Source organism: Astatotilapia calliptera, chromosome 12 (genome assembly GCF_900246225.1).
Source record: "Astatotilapia calliptera chromosome 12, fAstCal1.2, whole genome shotgun sequence".
NCBI lineage: Eukaryota > Metazoa > Chordata > Actinopteri > Cichliformes > Cichlidae > Astatotilapia > Astatotilapia calliptera.
In genome coordinates this window covers 2,882,717-2,906,458 of record NC_039313.1, presented here as the reverse complement: position 1 = coordinate 2,906,458, position 23,742 = coordinate 2,882,717, and the positions used below count along the sequence as shown (strand labels likewise).

Below are 23,742 nucleotides of genomic sequence, written 5' to 3'. Positions count from 1 at the left end.
TCTTCCTAATAAAAGTCTCCGGTTCTTGACTTTATCCTTCCCAGTAATTTTAATTATTAGTTCGTACATTTGAGCCATCACTTTTGTTTGGTTTTATTGTGGTTTCTTTCAAGTACCAGTGCTAGAAATGGATTTTTACAGTATTATGAAATGTTTCTTTCAGCTGAACTATTTTTTTTAAAATGTTCCTTCTTTTTTGTCCGAGTACTTGTAAATCAAATCATGTGTATTTTATAGATTTTATTTTTTTACATAAGCCAAACCAAATGAAATTATGCAAAGTATTTTAAATATCACTTGTAGAATCAGAAGAAGAAGAAGAAATATAAGCCGTGTTCACAGAATTACCACAGTTGTGTTGAATCCAGGCTTCTGCTTTGAGGATTAAATTTTATTTCAGTATATTTATATCAGAAGAAAATTAATTTTGGCTTGCAGATTCGGGAGTTCAGTCTCACAAACTACACTGTTAAATCCGAAATATCCTTCACTTAAACAACATCCTTTAGTGTAACATTGAAGCTATCACTCAGAATGGTTTCATTTGATTGTGATGGTTTATATTTGGACTGTAGGAAAAACTTTACCGGTGTCATTGTTGTTACCGCCATTAGATGGAGCCAAAGGCAACTGAAAACCGAAAAGAAGTAGAGGAGAGTAAACAAGGCCGTGTGATTACAACTTCCCCTTAATTCATTCAGAATTATTCCCTCTTATCCTGGATGTCTATGTAATCACTCCATGTCACCCAGACATTCTCAGATTAGCCTTAGGTTTGGAAAATAGTTATCAGAGGCATGTAAACAGAGAGGATAATGTTTTAGTGTTTTTTATTTATTTTTCTTGCCTTTAAAAAAATAATACATTTCCCAACAGTAAAACTATATTTTCTTTTTTTCCACAATGATCACAATAAATATGGAAAGACTTATAATATAGTCATATTAAATAAAAAATATGACAAAAAATGTGAGCACCAGTCCTTGTGACTCTGGGAAAGGTGCATACGTTTAAATGAAGATTTATTGCATTTGTTATAACCACAGCTGTAGCTGCTAAGTGTGACTGGTAAAAACTGCAGAAATTTTCAATACAGCATTTCTAAACATGCTAGTTTTCTTTAGAAAGCATAAATTATTTCTATTTGCACGCAATAACCTTTTTTTTAATTATCTGTGAACTGTGAACTGAAACCACTGCTGTGCAATGACGTCCTTTACCTCTGTAATGCTCAAATCCTGTAAAATCAAATTAAAACTGAGGGTTATCTTCCAATTTACACAGTGTATGAAAACATCAGCAAGGATTTGGCCTGTTACTTTGGAAAGTATTATACCAAAAAACCCCAAAAGAAATAGCTTTTCTTGAGAAAAAGAATTGTTAATGCTCACAAAGCGGGGGATGGATATACAAAGTTATCACAGCATTTCCAAGTGTCAAGAAGGGGAGAGAGAAGCATCAACAAGAATTTCAAAGAGAGAACAAGTCTGGCGGTAGGATGTGAAAAATTTCAAAGACTCTGGAAAGAAGGAAAGACAGATGTGACTAAAGACCCAGAAAATTTTACCATGACTCTAGTGAATGACTTAGTTAAGTAGGCTCAAAGAAGACAATCTATAGGACCTTACAAAGGAAGGTTACAGACCAAGAAATACTCTTCTTCAGAAGTACTTCTGCAGAAGTAGACACCTTCAAGCCATATAGAGGTATGCTGAGGACACCATGGAGAAAGGTTAAGTGTACTGGAAGTGCATCCTTTGGTCAGATAAGGGGAAACTAGAGCTCTTTGGCCAAAGAGACGCTAAATATGTTTGGAGAAAGTAGGAAGAGGCATTCAACCCAAAGAACACTGTTCTCATAGTGAAACACGGGGGTGGGAGTATTATACTGAGGGGCTGCTTCAGGAACTGGCAACTTTTCATGTGACCTGTGACCGCCACAAGAAAAGAATGGACTTCTCATCTGACTACAGGTTTTCCCAACCTTATAAGCATTACATTTGCATAATGACTGAATCTAGCAACGCTGACTAACAATGGGCCAGGGGGTTAGTTTTAAGATCATTAATATGCAAATTGTGGTGTCAGCTTGCAGTTAGCTGAGGGTGAAGAATTCACTTGGATGAGCGAGGGAACATTTCAGCCACTGAAAACACAACATCCAAATGAACAGAATCGATTTTACATGGATGATTGAGCATGCATCAAGATAGCATAGTACCATGTTTTACATTTGCAAAGTTGCATCTGAACAAATCACAAGACTTCTGGAACAATTACGTTTGGACAGACAAGACCAAAGTGAAGATGTTTGGTCATAATGCTGCGTGTGGAGAAAACCAAACAAAAACTTCATACCAACTCTGAGCACAGTGGTGGAGGGGTGATGATTTGGGTTGTTTTGTCACTCACAGGATGTGGCCACTTCATATTCAATGAGTAAACCATAAAGTCCTCTATATACCAAAGTATTCAGGGGTCTAATGTGAGGACATCTGTCTGACAGGTAAAGTCTGGCCCAAACAGGACAATGATGCAAACACAGGTTTTAGATGACTGGTTTGTGACTGCAGCTAATCATCACCAAATGTATTCTAATTCTTGTTTAATTCAATATTCTTGATTTCCTTGATGACTGCAGAAATATAACGCCAAACTTATCACCTGACTCTTCAGCTCACCACACTCTTACAGTTTTGTTTCACTGTTGAGCTGACAGACAAGTCATCTTACTGCGTTGGTTCTTTTGTTTGTTTTCTGACAAAAAGCTCTTTTGAGACACATCCCCAGTGTGGGCAGGAGAATTTGCGACCATTAATCCAAAGAAGAAAAACTTGCATGCATCACAGAACCTGTGTGTACGTAGCAAAGACCAAAAGACATATTGGAAGTATTTTACCACAGCTAACGTTCCCAAATTCAAATCAGGAAAACAAATACTTGATGTCTGATGTCATATCACGATGTTCCATATATGCTGTTTTCTATGAAAAGACTAAAATAAAATGTGCACTGTTCTACTCAGTTATCATTTGAAAATTGTATCGACTGACCCCTTCTCAGTACATCTCCTGATTGTTGAAAAAATTGACAGTGGATAAAGACTATTGATATTTAACTCAATATTAGACCAGTAAAGTCACAAAAACAGTTTAAAAAAAACAAATTACTATAGAAAGTATTGACACTCTTACACCTTGTGAAGAGGATTACATTTTAAATGGATTAAATAATTTTTCCCACTCATTTACCATAAAAAATATAACAGTGAAGTGAAAAAAATTTGCAAATAATTACATTAAAAGAAAAGTTTTTCTGAGTAAATTTAACTTGGAAAAAACTGCTAAAAAATTCACAAACAGTCATTCTAGTAGTCAAAGGAGCTTGCAGAGAAAAGCGTCTGGACTTCTTTAAGTTGCTTGAAGACGTTTCACCTCTCATCCGAGAAGCTTCTTCAGTTCTAAGGTCAAATGGTGGAGAGTCCCAGATATAAACCTAGTGGGAGTGACCCCCCACAGAGGGACAAAAGGACCCCCTGATGATCCTCTAATCGCCTGAGCCAAGGTGTGAAACTGGGTGTGGGTCCCAATCAGCCAGAGCTTCAGCCAGAGTCTTGTCCTGTGGAGGTGGTCAGCAAAGTCAGCAAAGAGGCACAGAAAAGAAGACCAGACACCAGCGAGGGAGGATAAGAAGGACAGACGCAACAACATTGTCATCCCCTATGTAGCCGGTGTATCAGAGAAACTCAGGAGAGTTTTCTCCAAGCATGACATCCCAGTGTATTTCAGACCCAGCAACACGCTCAGACAGAAACTGGTTCACCCGAAAGACAAAACGCCAAAACACAAACTTAACAATGTGGTGTATGCTGTACAGTGCAGCGAGGAATGCTCAGACCTCTACATCGGAGAGACCAAACAGCCACTTCACAAGCACATGGCACAACACAGAAGAGCCACCTCCACAGGACAAGACTCAGCAGTCCATCTGCATCTTAAGGACAAAGGACACTCTTTCGAGGATGCCAATGTTCACATTTTGGACAGAGAGGACAGATGGTTTGAAAGAGGAGTGAAAGAAGCATCTATGTCCACTGTGAGCGACCATCTTTGAACAGAGGCGGTGGTTTACGACACCAACTCTCTGCCATCTATAATCAAGTTTTGAGATCCCTCCCAGACGCCTTAACGCCCACTCACATCCTGGGCCATCTGACCTCAGGAATTCGCATGATAAGGTGGGGCCAGGTTTCACAATGAACACACCCGAAACTCTGGCTGATTGGGACCCACGCCCAGTTTCCCACCTTGGCTCATTTGATTAGAGGATCATCAGGGGGTCCTTTTGTCCCTCTGCGGGGGGAAACTCCCACTAGGTTTATATCTGGGACTCTCCACCATTTGACCTTAGAACTGAAGAAGCTTCTCGGATGAGAGGTGAAACGTCTTCAAGTAACTTAAAGAAGTCCAGACGCTTTTCTCTGCAAGCTCCTTTGACTACGATGACCTGGATGACTGAGAACCTTCACAGAGTCATTCTAGTACAACCACTTATATTTTGGTACATGTCAAATGTTGATCAATTTTATGTCACACATTCATACAGAGTAAAACATTTCTGAATATGAAAAGAACTAAACACATGTAATCTGATAAATATTTTTGTTCTTTGAGCTTGAAACATTTTTGTATTGTCTGGATACATCCTTTTCTGCACTGCCATTTTCCCTGAACATAGAGGCAAAGAGAAGGTCATATCGTCATGGGTGGGAGGAACGTCCGATACCCACCTGCATGGAAGCAGGACATGGTGACAGCTTTCTCTGTGCAAGGAAGCTCAGGAGGCTCCTCCTGGTGGCAGAAGAGCGTGGTGCTTGAAGCTGGTCAGCCATAACTTGACTGTGCAGCATTCTTTATGTTTGAGGAGCTGAGGCCTGAGGTTGCAGGTAGAGACTGCCCCGGCTCAAAACTCATCCTCATCCATGGAGCTGTACGGAGACTCCTCTCTGGCCCAGTCAATAATCCTGATGACTTGAGGGCACGGGAATATGAAGTATACCCTGTTCAAGAGCCATTTACATAAAATCAATTACTGTCCAAACACAAAATACAATAAATAAATAAATAATCATTCAATTAAATACTACATAGTAAAAATTGCATGTTATAGTGTAATTGTCTTAACATATAAGGTCAGCGAAATCACTTTATGTTGCATTCCATTGGCATTGACAGCATTAGGACTAACTATTAAAATATAATAATAATAAGAACACATGGCAACGTCGTGGACTGTTTGGGCTGCTTTAGGTTTACAGCTGGGCTTTCTCCAGGAGTTTTAGTAAAGTATGGCTTAAGAAATTGTCTGCATAAAACACATTCCTTTAATAGAGAATCTATATGACACTTGTGTAGACCTAGCACACTATAAATAAAAGCCACCTTGCAGACAATAAAAAAAGCTGACTTTAAGCTCAACCATTACGTCCCTCCAGTGTGTTCACCTCTGTACCCGTCCAAAGTGCACGATCTTTGGTCTTTACTCATTTGGACCAATTCTCATCTTTGTTCAGCAATTTTCTTTTTTTCCAACAGTGTCTTTCTTTATTTTGAACACATCACTGTACACATCTACTAAGTGTAAAAAAAAAACCAAGTAGCTAAACCTACATAAACTACAAGCTACACATACTGCCTTTATACACATGACTTGTTCAGCAATTTTCATGTAAAATTTAATAAGTTTTGACAAATACTCTCAACAAAGAACAATAATGTTTTCAAACCAGTGCTTTAATTATTATTATTATTATTTTTTGCATTCTACAGCTCTTCTTGAAAGTCTATTAACTTCCATTCATGTTAATAATAATTTTACATGGAAAATCATCAAATAACTGTTTTCATCACATTTGTGGAGGTGTTTCATTAAGTCTTTTTGTGAAAGACATTTTGTGAACAGTTCACCTCCAAATTCAATTCAGATTTTGTTGCAGTAAAAGTTTTTAATTCCTTTTAAAAATGCCAATTCATGTGTGTTTTCCACACAGATCCGTCTTCCAACAGTCTGTAATCACACTGCTTCAACCATGTTGAGCTCTGCGTTTCATTTATGAAGTGTAGCTTTCCATTATGTCTTTTAATCCGGGTTTTTACTGCACTAACAGTGTGTTTGGGCTCACTGTCATGTCAAAAAATAAATAAATTCCATCAATTTTGACAAAGTCCCCAACACCACTGGCTGAAATGCAGTCCTAAAGCATGACAGAGATTTCCCCTATTTTTTTTTTTTTTTTTTTTTTTTTTTTTTTTTTACAAATGGATGTTTTGTTCCTTAAGATTGGCTTAAGCCATCCTTCCTCTGAGACCACTTCTGAAGAGGCTTCAGTGAACAGTAGAGGAATCGACTGAAGGGCCTGCGGCACAGATGCATTTCTCACATCCAGTGTCATATTTTTTGCTTGATGTTTTCCTTCTTTTGCCCTCTACTTTTTAAAGGACAGACTGCACACCATGTCAAGATGTGCTAAGTTTTTAACTAATAGTTCTCTGGGAATCTACTTGCTGGAGCAAAATTACTATTTTATCCTTGTCAAACTGTGTTATCTTTGACATTTTTTGATGACTCAGTTAAATAAAATAGACCAAAAAAATAACACCAATACCTGAATAAAGTTAAAAATATATAGCCCTTGAAGCCTTTTTCTACTTGCACAAAACAGTACAGGCATACATATTTATATTCTTAATATAGCAAATGTAGCTGAGACTCATGAGGAGGACAGTTCTCTCCTGTTTGTCAGAATTAAAAATCAACCAACCAACCAACCAACCAACCAACCAACCAACCAAAAAAGAGACATTTATAGGTACAGCATCTTAGACATTTATGAAGCTCTTGCAGCCTATTAGACACACACACACGCACACAAAATTGTGAACATCCACATCACTAAGACAGCTTCCTCCACCACATGCACAAAGCCATAGAGAGAACTATGCCTGAAGACTACTCAAAGAAATGACAAGAAAGCTTGTCTAAGAAAGTTCAGGCTGTGTTGAAAAATAAATGTCGTGATTTCTAATACTGACTTTCAAGTTTGTTTTAAATTTTTAAAACAGAGTTTTTAAAGACAGGAGGAATAACTTGAGACTCTTGAACAGTGCTGTACCAGTGAAAGGGCTTTACCTTTAAATAAAAACGTAGCTCAAATCCTAGATGTGGAATCTAATCTAATCTAATTACGTTAAGTAGTGGTGTGATTTAATCGTGTGTATATTAATGCATGTCCGTGCACCGTCTTGGTAAGTGGCACCAGCTGCTTGTGACGGTACTTTTGGTGGTTGCCACAGCTGCAGGTTGACAGCACAGCTGGAAAGCAGGGCGCAGTATTTGACCACAAGAGTGAAGCATTGTACCACATCCGAGAGAGTCACCGGAGCGGCTGTCCGTTCCTTATTATGGGTCGTGTAATACATGTATTATTGCTATATACATCTTCAGATATTGCGCGGCTTTAAAATATATGTTTTTCTATTTAAATTTAAACATTTGAGAGTACACATAGACAATCAGTCAGTGACCCGACAAGCTTAGTTAGTTGTTTCAAATAATGTATTGTTTGAGCCCAGTGTTTCTAGTCGGACAGAAAAGGGACCGAAACTAAACAGCCACGTAGTAAAAGGCGAAGCTCGCAAGAAGGTGAGTATTTGTTGTATTTTGTAGCATTTATCTGTGATATATTTTATAATTTATACTAGGGTTTGTAACAAAGGTGAAGCCAGGTGTTTCGGCGAATGACTTTCAGAAAATGGTCCTATGAAGGCGTGAAGGCGATTCCAGGTTGTAGCAATTCTTAGCTTGACAGGTCCCGTGGCTAATTAGCACTCACGTTAGCTTCACTAGCTAGTGCTACCCACCTAAAGTTTAGTGCGTCTTTCTTGTCATTGCCAGTTTTATATGAAGTGAAATTATTCAGCCTAGTCGCTGGAAATATAGGGGCTTTACAGTAATGTTTGCCATCAACTGTCTTGCTTTTTTCCCCGAGATGCCGACTCCGAGTCTGAGTCTGAGTAGATGCTAGCACCCTAGCTACTAGCAGCAGTTGTAGCCGCTGTGCGTCCAGCGGCTGCACCAGTCTTTGCAGCACACCCTATGAGTCAAAGGTTACCATTTATAGTAGGATACGATAATAATATAACATGTCACGCGGAAAGGCTTTGCAGAGTACTGCTGTCACTGTTTTTTAATCTTCGGAAAGGCTTACATGTAAATATCAACTGTGCTTAATAAGGGGTATCTCTGATAGGGTAGGTTGTACACATGCCCTCACAGATTTACTTCAGTGGTGCGTGGCCGACAAATAGGCGATAAGCCGGGGAAACCTTTGTTGCATTTGTTTTTAAAGTACACATAAATTATTGCAGAGTTAAGTTATATTTAACCTGAAAAATCCACTTACCAAAGTAGTTTGTTAGTATTTAATTATAGCTTATAAAAGCAGACTGTTGTTACGTAACCTTATTAGTGGGTAAAACAGATCCCTGGTGAGTCGCTACGGCTTCTTCTGTGTCGCATGTTGATCTTTCTCATGTGTCGTTAAAAGTTGTTATATATTTTCTCTCTTCTTGTATGTGCTTGGAGGTGCTCCTGTAGACTGACATGCTCTCAGCTAATCTGCCTCCTAAGAAGATGGCGTAGTGAGATGCCCTTTCAAGAAGTGCACCAGCAGTGCTGTGACTGTTACTTCTCTTAATGGAAGTGGATACTGAGCAGTCAGTGGCAGCCCAGATGGAGGCCAATACTTATCAAGAGGACCATGTTATAAAATCCAAAGAGGCTCAAGCCCATGCTGTGGAGCGTGAAACGACATTTAAAAAAGGGCTGGAAAACCCAAAGGATGCAAAGGGGGATATTCATAACGGTGAGTAAGCATGCTTTTCTGGAAAGGATCACTCATTCCTAGATTGTGAGGTTCTGAAGTGTAATGGTGTCTCTTTTATCTAACACTATTTTGCCATGCATGACCTGTTTTGGTGGTTATGACGAGCCTCTCTAGGCCATCTGCAGCTCCATGTTGCACAGGCCTTTGAACAAGCATATTATATAGCTGAGCTAAATTCAAAATTTTCATCATCTGTTTACAGTGTTTCAGTTTGGGGGTTTTTGACAGAAAAAATGTGTACAGAATGTATCTAATTGTAACGTATGTAAGTGTACGAGTTTGAGGATACACATGAGACAAACTGGAAAAAGTAGCAGGAAGATTTTCTCACACAGTGCGTTACCCAGAAATACAAAAGCTTTACTGAAAAGTGTACAGAAATATTTTTTGTAATTATATTTGGAAAAAGCATTTGAATATCTCATTTATTTTCTGTACATTTAAATATCCATAATTACATTAGCAACAAACAACATCATTAAAAAAAAATTCTAACAAGATATTACGATTTTACCGCAAATAAACTCCTCTCAGCGGGACATTTCTGGGATGATTTCTTCAGTTTTGAATGACAGCTGCTTGGCAGACGTTCCCGCATTCTATTGCTGAAAATGAATCCCGTTTTCTCCATAACTACTTCAACCAGTGACAAGAGGACATAGAAAATGTCTGTCATGTAAAATGAACAAACCACTTCCACCGCTGACAGAAAATGGCACGTTTTGTCTGTAGTCTGTGGGTAACAAAGAAAATAATTTCCAGTCCCTTTAAATGTGTTTGTGTTGCAAGCTGAATCCCAGTTTTGCTCCTATAAGAGTAGATGCAGCTAGGAGGGATGCTTCAGTAACAATAGTGTTACATGAGTGTTTGTCGTTGCCTTGTGCACGTAAGCTATTGTTGCTTGACAAAGTTGTCTAGCCAGTTTGCCAAAAGAATCACATCCACTCAAACTAGTTCACAAGAATTTCTCATGACTAATTGTTGGATTCCTGAGGGCTTTCCCCCCTTCCTCTTTCAGGTCCTGTCAATTCAGATGTGATGCCAAATGGAAATGGACTGGCAGAGGGCTTTGATACTGCAGGGGACACCCTGCCTCTGACAGCTCCTCCCCAGAGCACCAGCTCCCCTGTCAACTCGCAGAACCGCAAGCCCTCCCCAGGTGTGGCTGCTTATCCACCCATGATGCTAGAGAAGTCTGAGGGGGCTAGTGCTGAGGTCACGGTTCACAAGAGTGATGCATTGCAGTCACTCAGACTCAGTATGCCTATGCAGGAGACTGAACTGTGTAAGCATAAATTTATGTGCAGTGAATGCCCCCTCTATAACCCTTTCTATTCTAACCTCCCGTTTTGATGTGGAGTGTTTTGGTCGTTGGCTCATGTACAAGTGTTTGCTTTAACTCCCCTGTCTGTGTGTTATCTGGACTGAAGGATTCAGTGAGGATTTCATTTAGCTGTTTGACTTTACCTCCTCCCAGCAACTCCCATAGCAGTCTTTTGTTTAACTAAAATTTTGTGTGGGTGCTTTTTTTTTTCTTTTTCTTTTTCAAGACACTATTTGAATTCACGGCTTTGTTTTGCTACTAATCGCTCTGATACATTATCTTTTACATGGTATTTTTAAAAATTGGCACCATTGCCTGATTCACAGTTATGAAAGCTTATATTTTTAAGCATGGCAATAACTGATTTTGTTTGCCTGCACATTATAACTCCTACAGAGAATCAAAATAACTCCACAGGAAAAACCCACATGAAGTATCTCTTAATTGTTGGTGAATACACAGCTCTAATTCAGTGTACATCTATTGCAGTGTTATAGCTGCGTACCTCTATACCAGGGGTCGGCAACCTGCGGCTCCTTAGTGCTTATACTGCGGCTCCGCGTGGTTTGGGAAAATAAATTAGGAGTATTTAGTTGAAGTGTAATTTATTTATGTTAGTTCTTTTTAACTTGTAGTTCTAAATTGGAAGATTGTTGTGATATTGAAATATAAAAATACAATTATATTTTATTATTTTTTCATCGCTCAAAATAAGCGTCACACTGGCGGAAGCCGGTGTACCCGCCGAAACGCCTGCATTTGCCGAGACTTTCAACCCCAGGTAGGCCAATTATGGATCTTCGGATCCACATTATGTCGGCAGCTCCACTGTGAACTATGTTACAAACAAACACCGCTCACGCCTCACAGACGACAGCTTACAGTCCTGCGTGAAGATGAATGTGACTTCTTACAGCCCCGATTTGCAGGCGCTGTGCGCAGAGGTTCAGGAGCAGAAGTCCCGTTGTAAACATACCACGGCAGACCCGACGATGTTTGCATGAACACGCTTTTCAGCATCTCTTTATTGACCACTTTTCACACACGGTTGCTGTACGCACACAGCCGGCTGTAGCTTTTCAGCTCACAGCCCGACACACACCAACACAACAGCATAGAGAGCACAGACGTTAAGGCGGCGAGGCGTGATTGCGGGTGCTGCTCAGGTGCGTCCGCCTCCCCTACAGACCACGCCTTGCCACACACATTAACCAGGTAAAATACATATTCAATTTTGCAAACATCTATTTTTAAAATTTTTTTAGCAGCATAGTTCTTTTATTTTTTAAAAGTCAGATCAAGGCTCCAAAAGCCCAAAGGCGATATAAGGGGGGCGGCTCACAACAGTTTTTGTTTGCTGGATCATTTTAGTTCAGCTTTCCTTTTGTTATATTTCTTTAAGAGTTCAAAATGTGTTAATAACATCAATAAAATGTAATTTTCTCTGTAGCACTTCATGGATTTCAAAAGCAACACACCTTAGTTGTTCGCATAAAGGTAAAAAACAATATATACAGTGTTATCTTCATTTTAGATGTCAAAAAATATTTGCGGCTCCCGGTGTTTTCGTTTGCGTGGAAACTGGCTCCAAATGGCTCTTTGGGTGTGAAAGGTTGCTGACCCCTGCTCTATCCTATAGGACGCCTTTAATTTTATGGGTGTAACACGCAACAGTTATGTAACACCTGCTCTAAAAATGCCATTAATCCTTAAGTCAAGTGGCAAACCTTGACTTACTGCCCATGGCCAAGTATTAAAATAACTAAAATTTGAATAATTTGTTTACCATTGTCATTTGAGAACCAGGCTTCAAGCAGCTTCACTCACCACCATGCCAAATTCCAGCGTTTGCATTCGTGACATAACAGCCTGTTTAAATAATCTGCTTTGCTGTAGTTGGATAGTATATGTTAAGCGGTAGCATTTTTCTCTTTGTTTTAACATTCCTTGCCCTTCATCCTTTCAGCCAACCAGAAACCATCACTGGAGATGGAGAATGAGGAGAAGATTCGCCTAGAGGCTCGCCGGCGCCTGGAGGAGCAACTAAAACAGTACAGAGTGCAGAGACAGAAGGAGAGGGTGGGTGAATGCAAAGGGAAAATGATGTTTTTCTGGCAAAAATTATACACAGAAACATTGGCACCATGGTGAAGGAGCAAAGTTATATCACAATATTTACATGATAATGTCAGAGAAGCAGTCCTTGAACGTAATCTTAGGAGAGGTAGAGTGATGCACCAGCACAGTGTCACTTGTTTCTGCTGATTTACTTTTTCCTGCCTTTTCCTGTGAAATTAGTTTAACTTTTTGGCTATGTTTGTGACTGAGATTAGTAATTGTACAGTAATTACTGGACTTATTCTAAGTTCTTTTACTTGATGTGAATATAAATATTTACACATTTATTCGGTTATTTTTGCTGGACACTCATTTTACCAATTAAAGAATAGATGTCATTTTTTTCTTTTTGTTTCAAATACAACCTCTGATTCTCTCCTGTTTTTTAGTCTCATCGTACCACCACCAAGAGCAGACCATTCAGTACCCTGGATCCAGAACTTATGCTACATCCTGAGGCATTACCCCGGGCTAGTACTGTTGCCATGACCAAGGAGTATTCCTTCCTCAGGACCAGTGTCCCACGTGGTCCTAAACTTGGTAGCCTTGGAATTCCTCCTCCCAAAGAAAAGAAGTCCAGGTCACCTCGCCCTAACAAGATCCACTCCTTGGCTGATTACAAGTCTCCTGAGAATGGTGGTGGTGGTGGTGGTGGTGGAGGAGGAGGCATAAAGGCAGCAGACATAAGCTCTGTCAACTCCACTATTAGCTCTGTGTCCACACTGTCTGAGATCAGTGTGACGTCAGAGTGCGGTACTTCTGAGACAGAGGCACAGTCCGGTGCTCCCCTCCACGTCCGGGACAGTGTGTCAGAAATTGATGGCAGTGAATCAGGGGTAAGGCCCGGGAATGATGGCAACGACAGTGACAGCTCTTCCTATAGCAGCGTGTCTACCAGGGGAACCTACGGTGTGCTCTCTGCAGCAGTGGAGAGGCAGCAGGGGCCATACACAGTAGATGGACGCGAGATCGCCCCTGAGGCCATGGGTCAGTTCCCTTCCCTTCAGGAGGTTCTGCAAGCAGCCACTGAAGAGCAACACTTCCTGGAGCTGGAGCAGGAAAGAGAAGGGACAGCAGAGCCTCGTAGCCGCAGGGACAGCTTCTCCAGCAGGTGACGATTTCTTACAAGAAAGGCAAATCAATAAATGTTTGAATTTATTATTTGAGTAGTGAGGTTGGTAAAATATTAGTGCAGTTGTGGTTACTGTGTATTTTCACAGACTGAGTATATGAGGGAACCTGAAAATTTTCATTTTGGAAAAAGATTGATATGTATAATCTTTTGTTGAACCTCTCAACTCATTTGTTTGATCGTATTCACTGAGGTTGTTTAAATTTGTTTTAGTGTTTCTTTGGAGAGTTCTGTGATGGGTCATGATGAAGTGCTCCAAGTGTTGAAAGAGAAAATGAGGCTTGAGGGCCAGCTGGAATCCTTGTCATCTGAGGCCAATCAGGTAATGCAAACCATCAGTAATATTTTATTTATTTTTTTGGTCTTCAGTTCCTAATATAACCTTGTGGGCGACCAATATTATACAAGTACACACTGAAAATAATCGGGCTACATGCTATAACCACCTGCCCTGTTTTCTAGGCTCTCAAGGAGAAGACAGAGCTTCAGGCCCAGCTTGCAACAGTGAATGCACAGCTGCAGGCTAAAATGGAGGAGGCTCAAGTCAGCAAGGAGAAGCAGAGTGCCCTCACTACAGAGGTTGGCACACTACGGCAAAGCTGTAGCCAGCTAGAGAAGGCTATGGTAGAGCTCCAGAGCAGTCTAGAGAACAAGAATGCCAGTCTGGCTTCTCTAAGCAATGATCTAAAGGTTGCTGAAGACCAGTACAACAGGCTGATGGGGAAGGTGGAGGAGATGCAAAACGCTGTAACCTCAAGGGACAATACAGGTGAGTGATGGAGACTCAAATGGCTGAGTGTATATATTCACCTCCACCTCATATGTTTCAATTTTATGTTTTGATCCTGCGCTTTTGCAGTTCAGGAGTTGCGTCAGCAGATGGGTGGTCTTCAGAGTCAGCTTCAACAGGTGCAGCTGGAGCGCAGTACCCTACAGAGCCGACTGAAGACCTCCCAGGCCGAGATCGATTCACTTCAGCAGGTCAGACAGTGGTACCAGCAGCAGCTAGCTCTGGCCCAGGAGGCAAGAGTGCGTCTGCAAAGTGAAATGGCCAACATGCAGGTAAGTTTAATGCCCGTGCAGTTGGCTTTAATGTCACGGCTTGGCATTAGTTGTCATGCAGGAGACATAACTATTGACATGTCTGGTTCTGTTTGTTTTTTTTTTATAGGCTGGACAGATGACTCAGATTGGTGTTCTGGAGCATCTGAAGCTGGAAAATGTGACACTGTCACATCAACTCACTGAGACCCAGCACCGCTCCATCAAAGAAAAAGAACGCATCGCTGTACAGCTACAGAGCATTGAGGTATTTTCCAGCTTCAGGTTTAAATCTAAAGTCAAAACAAACTACACGTTAACTTTGTTATTTAGCCAAGGGAATTAAATAAAACCACTCAAAATATTTAAAAAAAAAAATCACAGGAATTGCAGTAAAATGTACTTTTAACCGTTTGTGTATCTCGACTATATTTGAACATTGTTTAAAGTGCTTTTACTCTCTGTAATGTAGGCCGACATGCTGACCCAAGAAGCTGCTTACAAGCAGATCCAGGATGCAAAGAGCATGGTGGAAGATGACCTGCAGCACAAGCTGGACGAGTATGAAGAAGAGCGAGAACGGTTAATAAAGCTTGCCAACACAGCCAGCACCCTGGAAAGAGAACTAGAGCAGGTAGTCATGCCAAATGTAACCGTGACTTATTTGTCACCCTGCATGTGCAATAAAATTCTTAGACGTAATTCTTCATTTGTAAACTCTGCTCTTAATGTTCTGTCTTAGGTAAAGCTGACCCTTTCCCAGAAGGATGCACAGCTGCAGACACTTCAGAAGGAACATCTGGAGCTGATGCGCCAGCTGACAACCACTCAGGAGAACTTGCACACCAAAGACCAGTCCATCAACCAGCTAGAGGCCCGATACCAGGAGCTGGAGGCCCAGCTGGCTGAGCTGCAGACAGAAAGCACTGCCAAGGATGACAACATCCAGTACCTCCAGAACGAAAAGATTGTCCTTGAGGTAGCACTGCAGGCAGCCCGAGCAGACAAGAGCCAACTTGATGAGAGTGCTGAGAGGCTTGGCGAGGATGTTCTGGTGGCCTCAGATGTCTTGGATCAACTACGACAGGAAGTCCAAGTCAAAGCCAATCAGGTATGAGACAGAAGATGTGTTGAGGTAGAGTTAATTTATTTTACATTTACCTAAAATGTTTTTTGCAGTTTGGAAATGTTTGCAATAGGTCAAAAAGGCTTGTTTTTGTGCCTGAAGAATGAGGATTTACCCCTTTTTCTTCAGTGTAGTTAATATTAATTTAAACAAAACTCAAGTAGCATTGATACAACTTATAGTGAGTAATGAAACAATTGTATTATGTTACAGATTGAAACTTTACAACAAGAAAATAATTCCCTGAAGAAGCAAGCTCAGAAATTTAAGGAGCAGTTCCTGCAACAAAAGGTAAGACGCCTTCATAGCTTTTACATGACATTATATGCTGCCTGCAGCAACTCAGAAAGACTTCATGTACATTTATAAGCCACTTGTCAGAGTGACTCCCAGCTGGCTAAGGCTGTGGCTGCCGTGGGAGTATGTATTGTAGAGCCAGATGGCAGACACATTCTCTGGAGGAGAGCGGTGCTGACACGCCTCACTGGATTGAGCATTGTCCAAGGCTGCTTTATTTTGCATTGACAGACTGTCATGAAAAGGGTGGAGTTAGTTGACAGAATGACAGACTCATGCACTGCATTGTGTGCCTTTCAAGATTTGAGTTATTGTAGGCCCTCTTTATATGCATGCATTAACATCTTGGTCCATCAAATAGTAATTGAACTGTTTTGAGCAACACATGACAACCAAGTAAGTTTTCGTGAAAATGTCTCTATTATCAATAAACTAATCCTGAATGACTGAACTCTGTACCCTATTGCTAAGGATGAGCCCATCCACCCTTCGGAGAAAGCTAATTTCCGCCATTTGTATCCACGATCTCATTCTGTCTCCTTAAAAGAACCAGCAATAATAGTGTTAACCAAACGATCAGGCTGATTAACGGATTTATGGCGTTTCTCAACAACATTTAGGACACAAGAATTTACCAGCATTGGGTATCAATTAAAATTTTAACAATTAGATTAAATGACTGGTAAGTCTGTTACCGACTACTGACAGCAGCGACTATTAGTCGACTAGTCGTGCACATCCCTAATTTTAAACATGTACAGGATAAAAGTAAGCAAATATGGTATTTGTTGTCAATTTGTTAAAAAGCAATGTGCATTTAGTAGCACTTTAAAAAAAAAAATCAGCAAGTTCAGTCTTAGAGAGATTTTTCATTTTCATGTTTTTCTTGCTAATTCATAAATGGCACAACAGACTTGTGTCCTCTCATTAAAAGGTTAGAATTATATTTGCCATCTTATAGGTTTTACAATGGTTCACTATAGCCATTTTCATTGGTGGACTGTGTTCATGTTTGGCCTGCAAAAATAAAGCTTATCCACTCCTCTATGAATAGACGGCATCAGTGAATTAAATCTCTCTCAAACCCTGGAGATGATGCAGCCCTGTCTCCTGCAGTGCTGTCAGTTCTTGTTTTTTCCCTGCTGTGTCAGTCAAGGCAAATATGAGTGAGACTACTTGCACATCTCCAAAGGAGCAAATGCCTCATAAGTATTTTGTTCCACTTTAAACCTTTTACTGGGGTTAAAAATGCCATTTACCTCACAGGTGATGGTGGAAGCATACCGCAGGGATGCCAGCTCCAAAGACCAGCTGATCAGTGAGCTCAAGTCCACCAAAAAGCGTCTATTGATGGAGGTGAAGGATCTGAAGCAGGAGCTACTGGCTGCTCAGGGGGAGAAGCAGAAGGCAGAGCTGGAGCAGACCCGGCTGCAAAAGGAAGTGGTGAGAGTGCAAGAGCAGATGAGTAACATGGAGGCCCATCTGCAAACCATTCAGAATGAAAGGGATCAGCTCGAAACCCAGATTCAGGTACTGTTTGTCTGATATTTGCTCATGGCATTACAGTATTATATAATAAAGAAAATATTATATTAACCTTGGGTGTTTTTTTTCCCCCCCAATGCAGTCTCTACAGTTTGATCAGAGCCAGCTAGCAGCAGTGACACAGGAGAATGAAGGTCTAAGGAAACAGGTGGAGCAAATGGAGGCTGAAGCCAAGAAGTGAGTCATGTGGTCCCACAGTGATGATTTGGCCCATGATGCCCCTCTTTGTAGTCATTTGGTATTTATAAATAGAAATAAGGGGTAATGCCTAAACGCCTCATAGAAATAAAAGTTTGTATGTGTGATTTTTCTTTTTTTTTAAATCCTCCTCAGAAATTCTGTGTTTGTTATATCAGGAATTAAAATACATTTTTATTTATTTTTTTCATTCATATGTTCTTTGAAATAGAGCCATCACTGAACAGAAGGTGCGTGTGAAGAAGCTGGGAACAGATTTGACCAGCGCTCAGAAGGAGATGAAGGCCAAACACAAGGCCTACGAGAACGCCGTGGGCATCCTGAGCAGGAGGCTCCAAGAGGCTCTGACTGACAAGGAGACTGCTGAGGAGGAGCTGGCTAAATTGAAGGCCCAGGTATCAGATGAAGGGAACAGCCAGGCCTTGCAGGTAATGAGCACTTCTTTTAAAGCTTCAAGCTGCAACATCTATTTAAAGAGTTTCAAGCATTAGAAGAAGTATCACTGTTAGAAAGCTATACCTGCTCTTATTTATTTAGTTTGTATCACAATAAATAAAATGGGTGCATTAACTCCTACAGACATGTGTTACTGTCTGTACACCTCGTTTATGATGGACAGCGCTTACATAGGTGGTAGGGATCATGTTAAAGTATGAGTCATCTGTCTTTCTCTCTAGTCCCTTTGTGCACTACTCAACTCTCAAATGTGCATTAACCTTGGTAACGCCAGGTTTATGCATTGCAACCATGTTGTAACAGCCCTCTCTACAGCTTCATTACATTTGCTAAAGTTAGTGTTAAAAATATCATCTGATTCTGAATGCGTGAGGTTTTTATTTTATTTTGACAGATTTTTTTATATGGATTGACCCGTATTCTTGTCATTTCTTACCATTTCTTGTCAGAAGGTTGTATGCCCCTGCATCGTGAATATAACTGTAGCTGTTGGCTAACTCAAACATTTATTTATTTGTCATACAGAAGAAGATTGAGACTCTACAGGCTGAACTGCAGGCTGTTACCAACAGCAAAGCTATGCTAGAGAAGGAACTTCAAGAAGTGATCACCCTAACGTCCACAGAGCTGGAAGAATACCAGGAGAAGGTTCTGGAGCTTGAAGATGAGGTAAACTTTGTTAATCTTTCATCTTATAGCTCATATACTTTTTTTTTTCTCAGTTCAAACCTCTTTTTAGCCCCTTTCAGACATGCTTTTCTCTGTTAATCTCATGGCATCTTCCAGCTATCAACGTGTCTCCCCAGAATCTTGAGATGGGCATTTCACTAAAAGATCGTACGCTTTGGAGAACCAACCAAAAGGCAACAATACAAAACAGAAAAAAAGTCTTCGAGTGACACACTCTCCTGCTGTCCAATCTACTTGTGACAAACATGATTAATATACAAAAGAATAAATAAAATATACGTATGTTAAGATTTCAAGAACAGCAATCTTAAAGTATAAAATGCATTAAGACAATGTCACTTCATGTTCTGTCAATTTTTTTGCTAACACCGTGGCTTTTGTTGATGTGGGAATCATATAATGAAGACTTAAGGAAGATTATTGTAAAACGGGCTTACGTATGAATACCAGAATGCAATCACTGATAATAGACTGATAGGTTAGGTGTCCCAGAGCTTAGTTGGTTCATGAAAAAAGAAATAATTTCATGAACTTTTTCATCAATAATACAACTGTATGAGCAGTTTATTTGCACTTCTGAAATTATTCAGTTCATATGTTTTGTTTTGTTTGTTGTTTAGTTTTTTGTATCAATGACATGTATTGCTTCCACAGCTTCAAGAATCGCGCTGCTTCAAGAAGCGGATCCGAAAGTTAGAAGATGCCAACAAGAAATTGGCACTTGAGCTGGAACACGAAAAAGGAAAACTGGCCGGATTAGCTCAGTCCCACAATGCACTGCGGGAGCATGCCAACATTCTGGAGTCGGCCTTAGCAAAGAGGGAGGCAGATCTTGTCCAGCTCAATTTGCAGGTAAGAAAAAAAAAGGATTGCATCTAATAATATAGATGTGGGTTTTGTTTTTATTATCCTGGTGACACAAAGTATCATATTACCTGTAGACTAAACTAGAAAAGTGGGGTTTCAGGTTCAAGCTGTTCTGAAGCGTAAAGAGGAGGAGGACCAGCAGATGAAGCAGATGGTACAAAGTCTACAGCTGGCCTTGGAAAAAGAGAAGACCAAAGTCATGGACCTGAAAGAACAGGTAAGACTTCTGTGCTGCATATTAGGCTAAATTATGATTTCCTTCTCTTTAAGCTGAAGTACAACCTCAAAATAACTCTTATTAAAGTATTTTGGGAGTTAAATACTTTTTGTTTTGACACAAGACACAGCAAGAACCTGCTTACAATCTATAAATCGAACTGATAAACTGTCACATGCCTAGCTCAGTACGTTCTCCTTTTTGACACCAAATTGGGAGTAGTGTGGTCTTTGGAGTTCCCATATTGTTTTATGCAATGTTTCCTTTAGGTGGCAGCAGCAAAGGCTGAGGCAGCCCACAATAGACGGCACTACAGGGCAGCCATGCTGGAGCTGTCAGAGATCAAGAAGGACTTGCAGTCCAAAGAGGACCTGGTTAAAGCTCTGCAGAAAGAAGCCCACAAACTACAGTGCGTGCATTTGCCTGATTAAAGAATACTGTGACTTCAGGAAAATTTTAATGATTTCTAATCTAATACTGTGTTACATAACCTATAGTAATTGACGATTTTATAAGCTGCTTAACAAACTCTGCAGGGCTCAGGATGAGCAGCACGCTCAGGAGGTTGCCAGGTTCCAAGAGGAGCTGGCTGAGGCTCACTCCCAGCTCCAGATCCTCCGGAAACAACTGGACGATGAACTGGCAAAGCAGCCGCTCACTAACCAAGAGGCAAGTACTCGTTTTGGGTTACTTTACCTGTTAGTTGGGCTACATTTGTATTCTAACCAACAGAAGTCAGTTTGGGAAAAAAAAAATTTTTTTGTTGTGTGACTGTTGTAATATTTGATACTGATTAGCTGAATTGATTCGAATACAACACTTGGGGTTATGTAGTCCTTATTTCCTATAAACATTTCAGTGTTGCAGTTCGTTAAAACCTGTTTTAGTCTCCTTCCAATTTACTGTTGGAGATCACCTCTCAATAACACTGATGTCTAACACTGGCTGCTGGTTCAGGTTGAAGATTTGAAGTGGGAGGTGGAGCAAAGGCAGAGGGAGATTGAAGCTCAGAAACAGCAGGTGGAGATGATGGAGCAGTGCCACCACAGGGAGCTCGACAACCTACAGACAGCTCTGCAGGCAAGCTTTGACCTGATTATACAGTATAGGCACAGTGTCTCATGTTTCCATGTTTCTGTCATTTATGCCTCTTTCAAACCATTTACTGGTAAAATAAAATGTCTGACTCAGAATATTAAAGTGGAGCTGGAGTCGGTACAGGAGGAGCTGAGCAGCACTAGGAAGGACAAGTTTATGCTGCAGGCCAAAGTGGGTGAGCTGAGAAACAGCATGAAGACAGTCCTGCTTCAAAACCAGCAACTCAAACAGGACTTCAAACAGAGTCGTCTAAGGAAGGTGAGGCAACTTTTCATGCCGTGAACGGTTGTGTTATGTGACCTGTTTAGTGCTTTCTTAGTTCCTAGCTGTGAGATCATTTAAACTTCAGGAGTCCACTAAATAATGTACAGTAAAGTATTAACTGCTGCATGTGATTATTATGGTTTCTCCCTCTGCGAGAGTCTCGTCATGAGAGGTTGTTGTTAAAAAGATTAAAACCGAAGCAAATAAAACGTATGTTAATATTTCATATGGGTGCAACTAGCAATGGCTAATATGTTGTCATTTAGCTGGGTGTGCCCATTACTTTCTACAGTATGAGTAATGAAGGCATTCTGTCTTTTACAGAGATGTAAAGGTCAGTACTGCAAGTATAATGCCATATAAAAATAATGTGTTGTTGTTGTTGTTGTTGTTGTTGTTGTTGGAGCAGCAGCGCATGGAACTGAAAAGTGACGGGAACCCATCCACCCCAGTAACGCCAGTTAAGATCCCAGACTGCCCAGTGCCTGCCTCCCTACTGGATGAGTTGCTGAAGCCTTCGACTTCTGTCAACAAGGAGCCACTGAACAATCTCCACAACTGTCTACGACAGCTCAAGTAAGATCTTTTTTCTGTGTGAATGATTTGGTTAAACATTATCAGCAAACCGACATGAAACTTTTTTTTTTTGTAGTGCTGGGCAGTTATTCAAACGCCAGAACTGATGTAACAGTTTTTTTCTGTTGTTTTTTTCCCTTTCAGGGAGGAGATGGACAGCCTCCAAAGGCAGATGGAGGAACACACAGTAACAGTACATGAGTCAATGAGCTCATGGACAAACGCAGAGGAAGGACTGGATCAACTGAGGCTTCAAAACAACATCTCCAACTCAACAGAGCTAAACAACATGGAGGTGGAAAATAACAACCATGGGGAACAGCAGCAATCATAACTAAAGAACTTTTTTCTCAGGCCAATAGAGGGAGAGTGGAGTTTTATCCACCAAGGCACTTTTTAGCCCCTTACACCCTTTCTCTTTTAACAATTGCTGCCAACATTTGGCATTTCTCCCATCGGCACAGAGGTGCATTCGCAGAGTAATACTTTACATACCATAGCTTTATTCTTTCTTCTTTATTTGATGGTTGTTTTATTTGTGTTACGCCTTTGTCACATTTATTTATTTAGAGTTGAGAGATTACAACTTTTTGTTCCATGCTTCTTTTCCCAGTCTATACAAATCTTTCAGGCCATAATTTTTTTTTCCGTCTCCTTGTTAGTTTAGCATTTTTCCTCACAAAAATTGGCTACTATCCACGTAATGTTAGATCAGTGGCATTCATGCTGCTTAATGAGGACTGGCTTCATTTAAAGAAGTGTTTTCAGCGACAGAAACAAACCACGAGGCCGCCTAAAGGCTGGCTACCACATGTTCTTCCATTTATGTGTGCCTGTCTATGAGTGAAGTCGTTCGTCTATGAAAAAACTGACATGGTTAAACAGGCAGCCTGTGTTAAAACTTTATCACTCCTGTTCATCAACTTTAAAAATTCACGCACAGTTGTAGTCAGTTATTTTGTATTGCCTCATGTTAAGATGCAGTGTTTAATATGTTTGCTGTGTCACCCTGGGTTCTTAAACTCTAAAAAACAACAAAAAAAACAACAACGTTAATATCAGTTTGTCTAGCATGGACGGCAGTAATTTGTACGCAAAAAAAAAAAGCCTTAAGCAGTCTTTAATATGGTATAAAGGACTAATTTGTTTGGGTGAATATATTTCTGCTGAGGTTGTGTGCAAGATGTCACTTGTTATATTGTATATATGTGTGACTGCTTACTTAAAACCAGTTTATTGTAAAATATGTGGATTACATCAACTGACATTGCACACTTGATCAAAACTGGACTGACCGAGGGGTAAAGTTGTAAGATGAAACAACAACAAAAAAAAAACTTCTAATAACAGTAAGTGCAATCAGATGTGTTCAGTTTCTGTTACAGTTAATACATTAAGTTTGTATTTACAAAAAAATGAATACCCCTGAATCACTTTTTTTCTGTTTCATGGGTAATGGGATAAGTTAATTGTTGTTTCCAGAGGTTAATATATTATGTACATGTCCTTTTTTTGTACGATTGTTTATTCATCTTAATTGATAGTGTAAAGAAAAATGGAATCTAATGCAAACCATAAATTGGATAACAATAATAATTCTGCTGCAGCTGCACTAACATTTCAGTATAGAGTGGTTGTTGGATGATACAGTAGCTTTCTGCATGCAGTTGTGCTGCAGCTGCTGTGCTGATGCTCATTCCCACACTAAATGCTTAGGCAAATACCATGTTATGCTGATGAATTTCCAAAGGGACGATGCTTATTGAGATGAAGCAAATAACACAAAACATTAAACATGTTGATATACTGTGTTCCCATATGTTTTTGGACCGTGTTCTCTATTGCTTACA

At 40.2% G+C, this 23,742-nt stretch overlaps 1 protein-coding gene across 3 annotated transcripts; it reads left to right on the top strand.

The window, feature by feature from the left end:
• The first annotated feature begins 7,419 nt into the window (after positions 1-7,419).
• On the top strand, positions 7,420-23,707 carry golga3 (golgin A3). 3 transcript variants are annotated; one of them, XM_026187435.1, is made up of 24 exons: positions 7,420-7,700; positions 8,655-8,922; positions 9,962-10,228; positions 12,234-12,346; positions 12,775-13,496; positions 13,731-13,839; positions 13,980-14,286; positions 14,377-14,579; positions 14,689-14,826; positions 15,031-15,192; positions 15,301-15,669; positions 15,898-15,975; positions 17,248-17,511; positions 17,609-17,703; positions 17,936-18,152; positions 18,706-18,849; positions 19,525-19,722; positions 19,838-19,954; positions 20,224-20,363; positions 20,491-20,623; positions 20,912-21,034; positions 21,146-21,310; positions 21,726-21,892; positions 22,037-23,707. In XM_026187435.1, the coding sequence occupies exons 2-24, from the start codon at positions 8,754-8,756 to the stop codon at positions 22,224-22,226; spliced, it is 4,590 nt and encodes a 1,529-aa protein (XP_026043220.1). In that variant the 5' UTR covers positions 7,420-7,700; positions 8,655-8,753; the 3' UTR covers positions 22,227-23,707. The 3 variants fall into 3 exon arrangements, with proteins under 3 accessions (XP_026043220.1, XP_026043219.1, XP_026043221.1); XM_026187434.1 differs by having other exon boundaries at positions 8,643-8,922; XM_026187436.1 differs by having other exon boundaries at positions 7,421-7,700; positions 8,643-8,922; positions 9,962-10,102.
• The last annotated feature ends 35 nt before the right edge of the window (positions 23,708-23,742 follow it).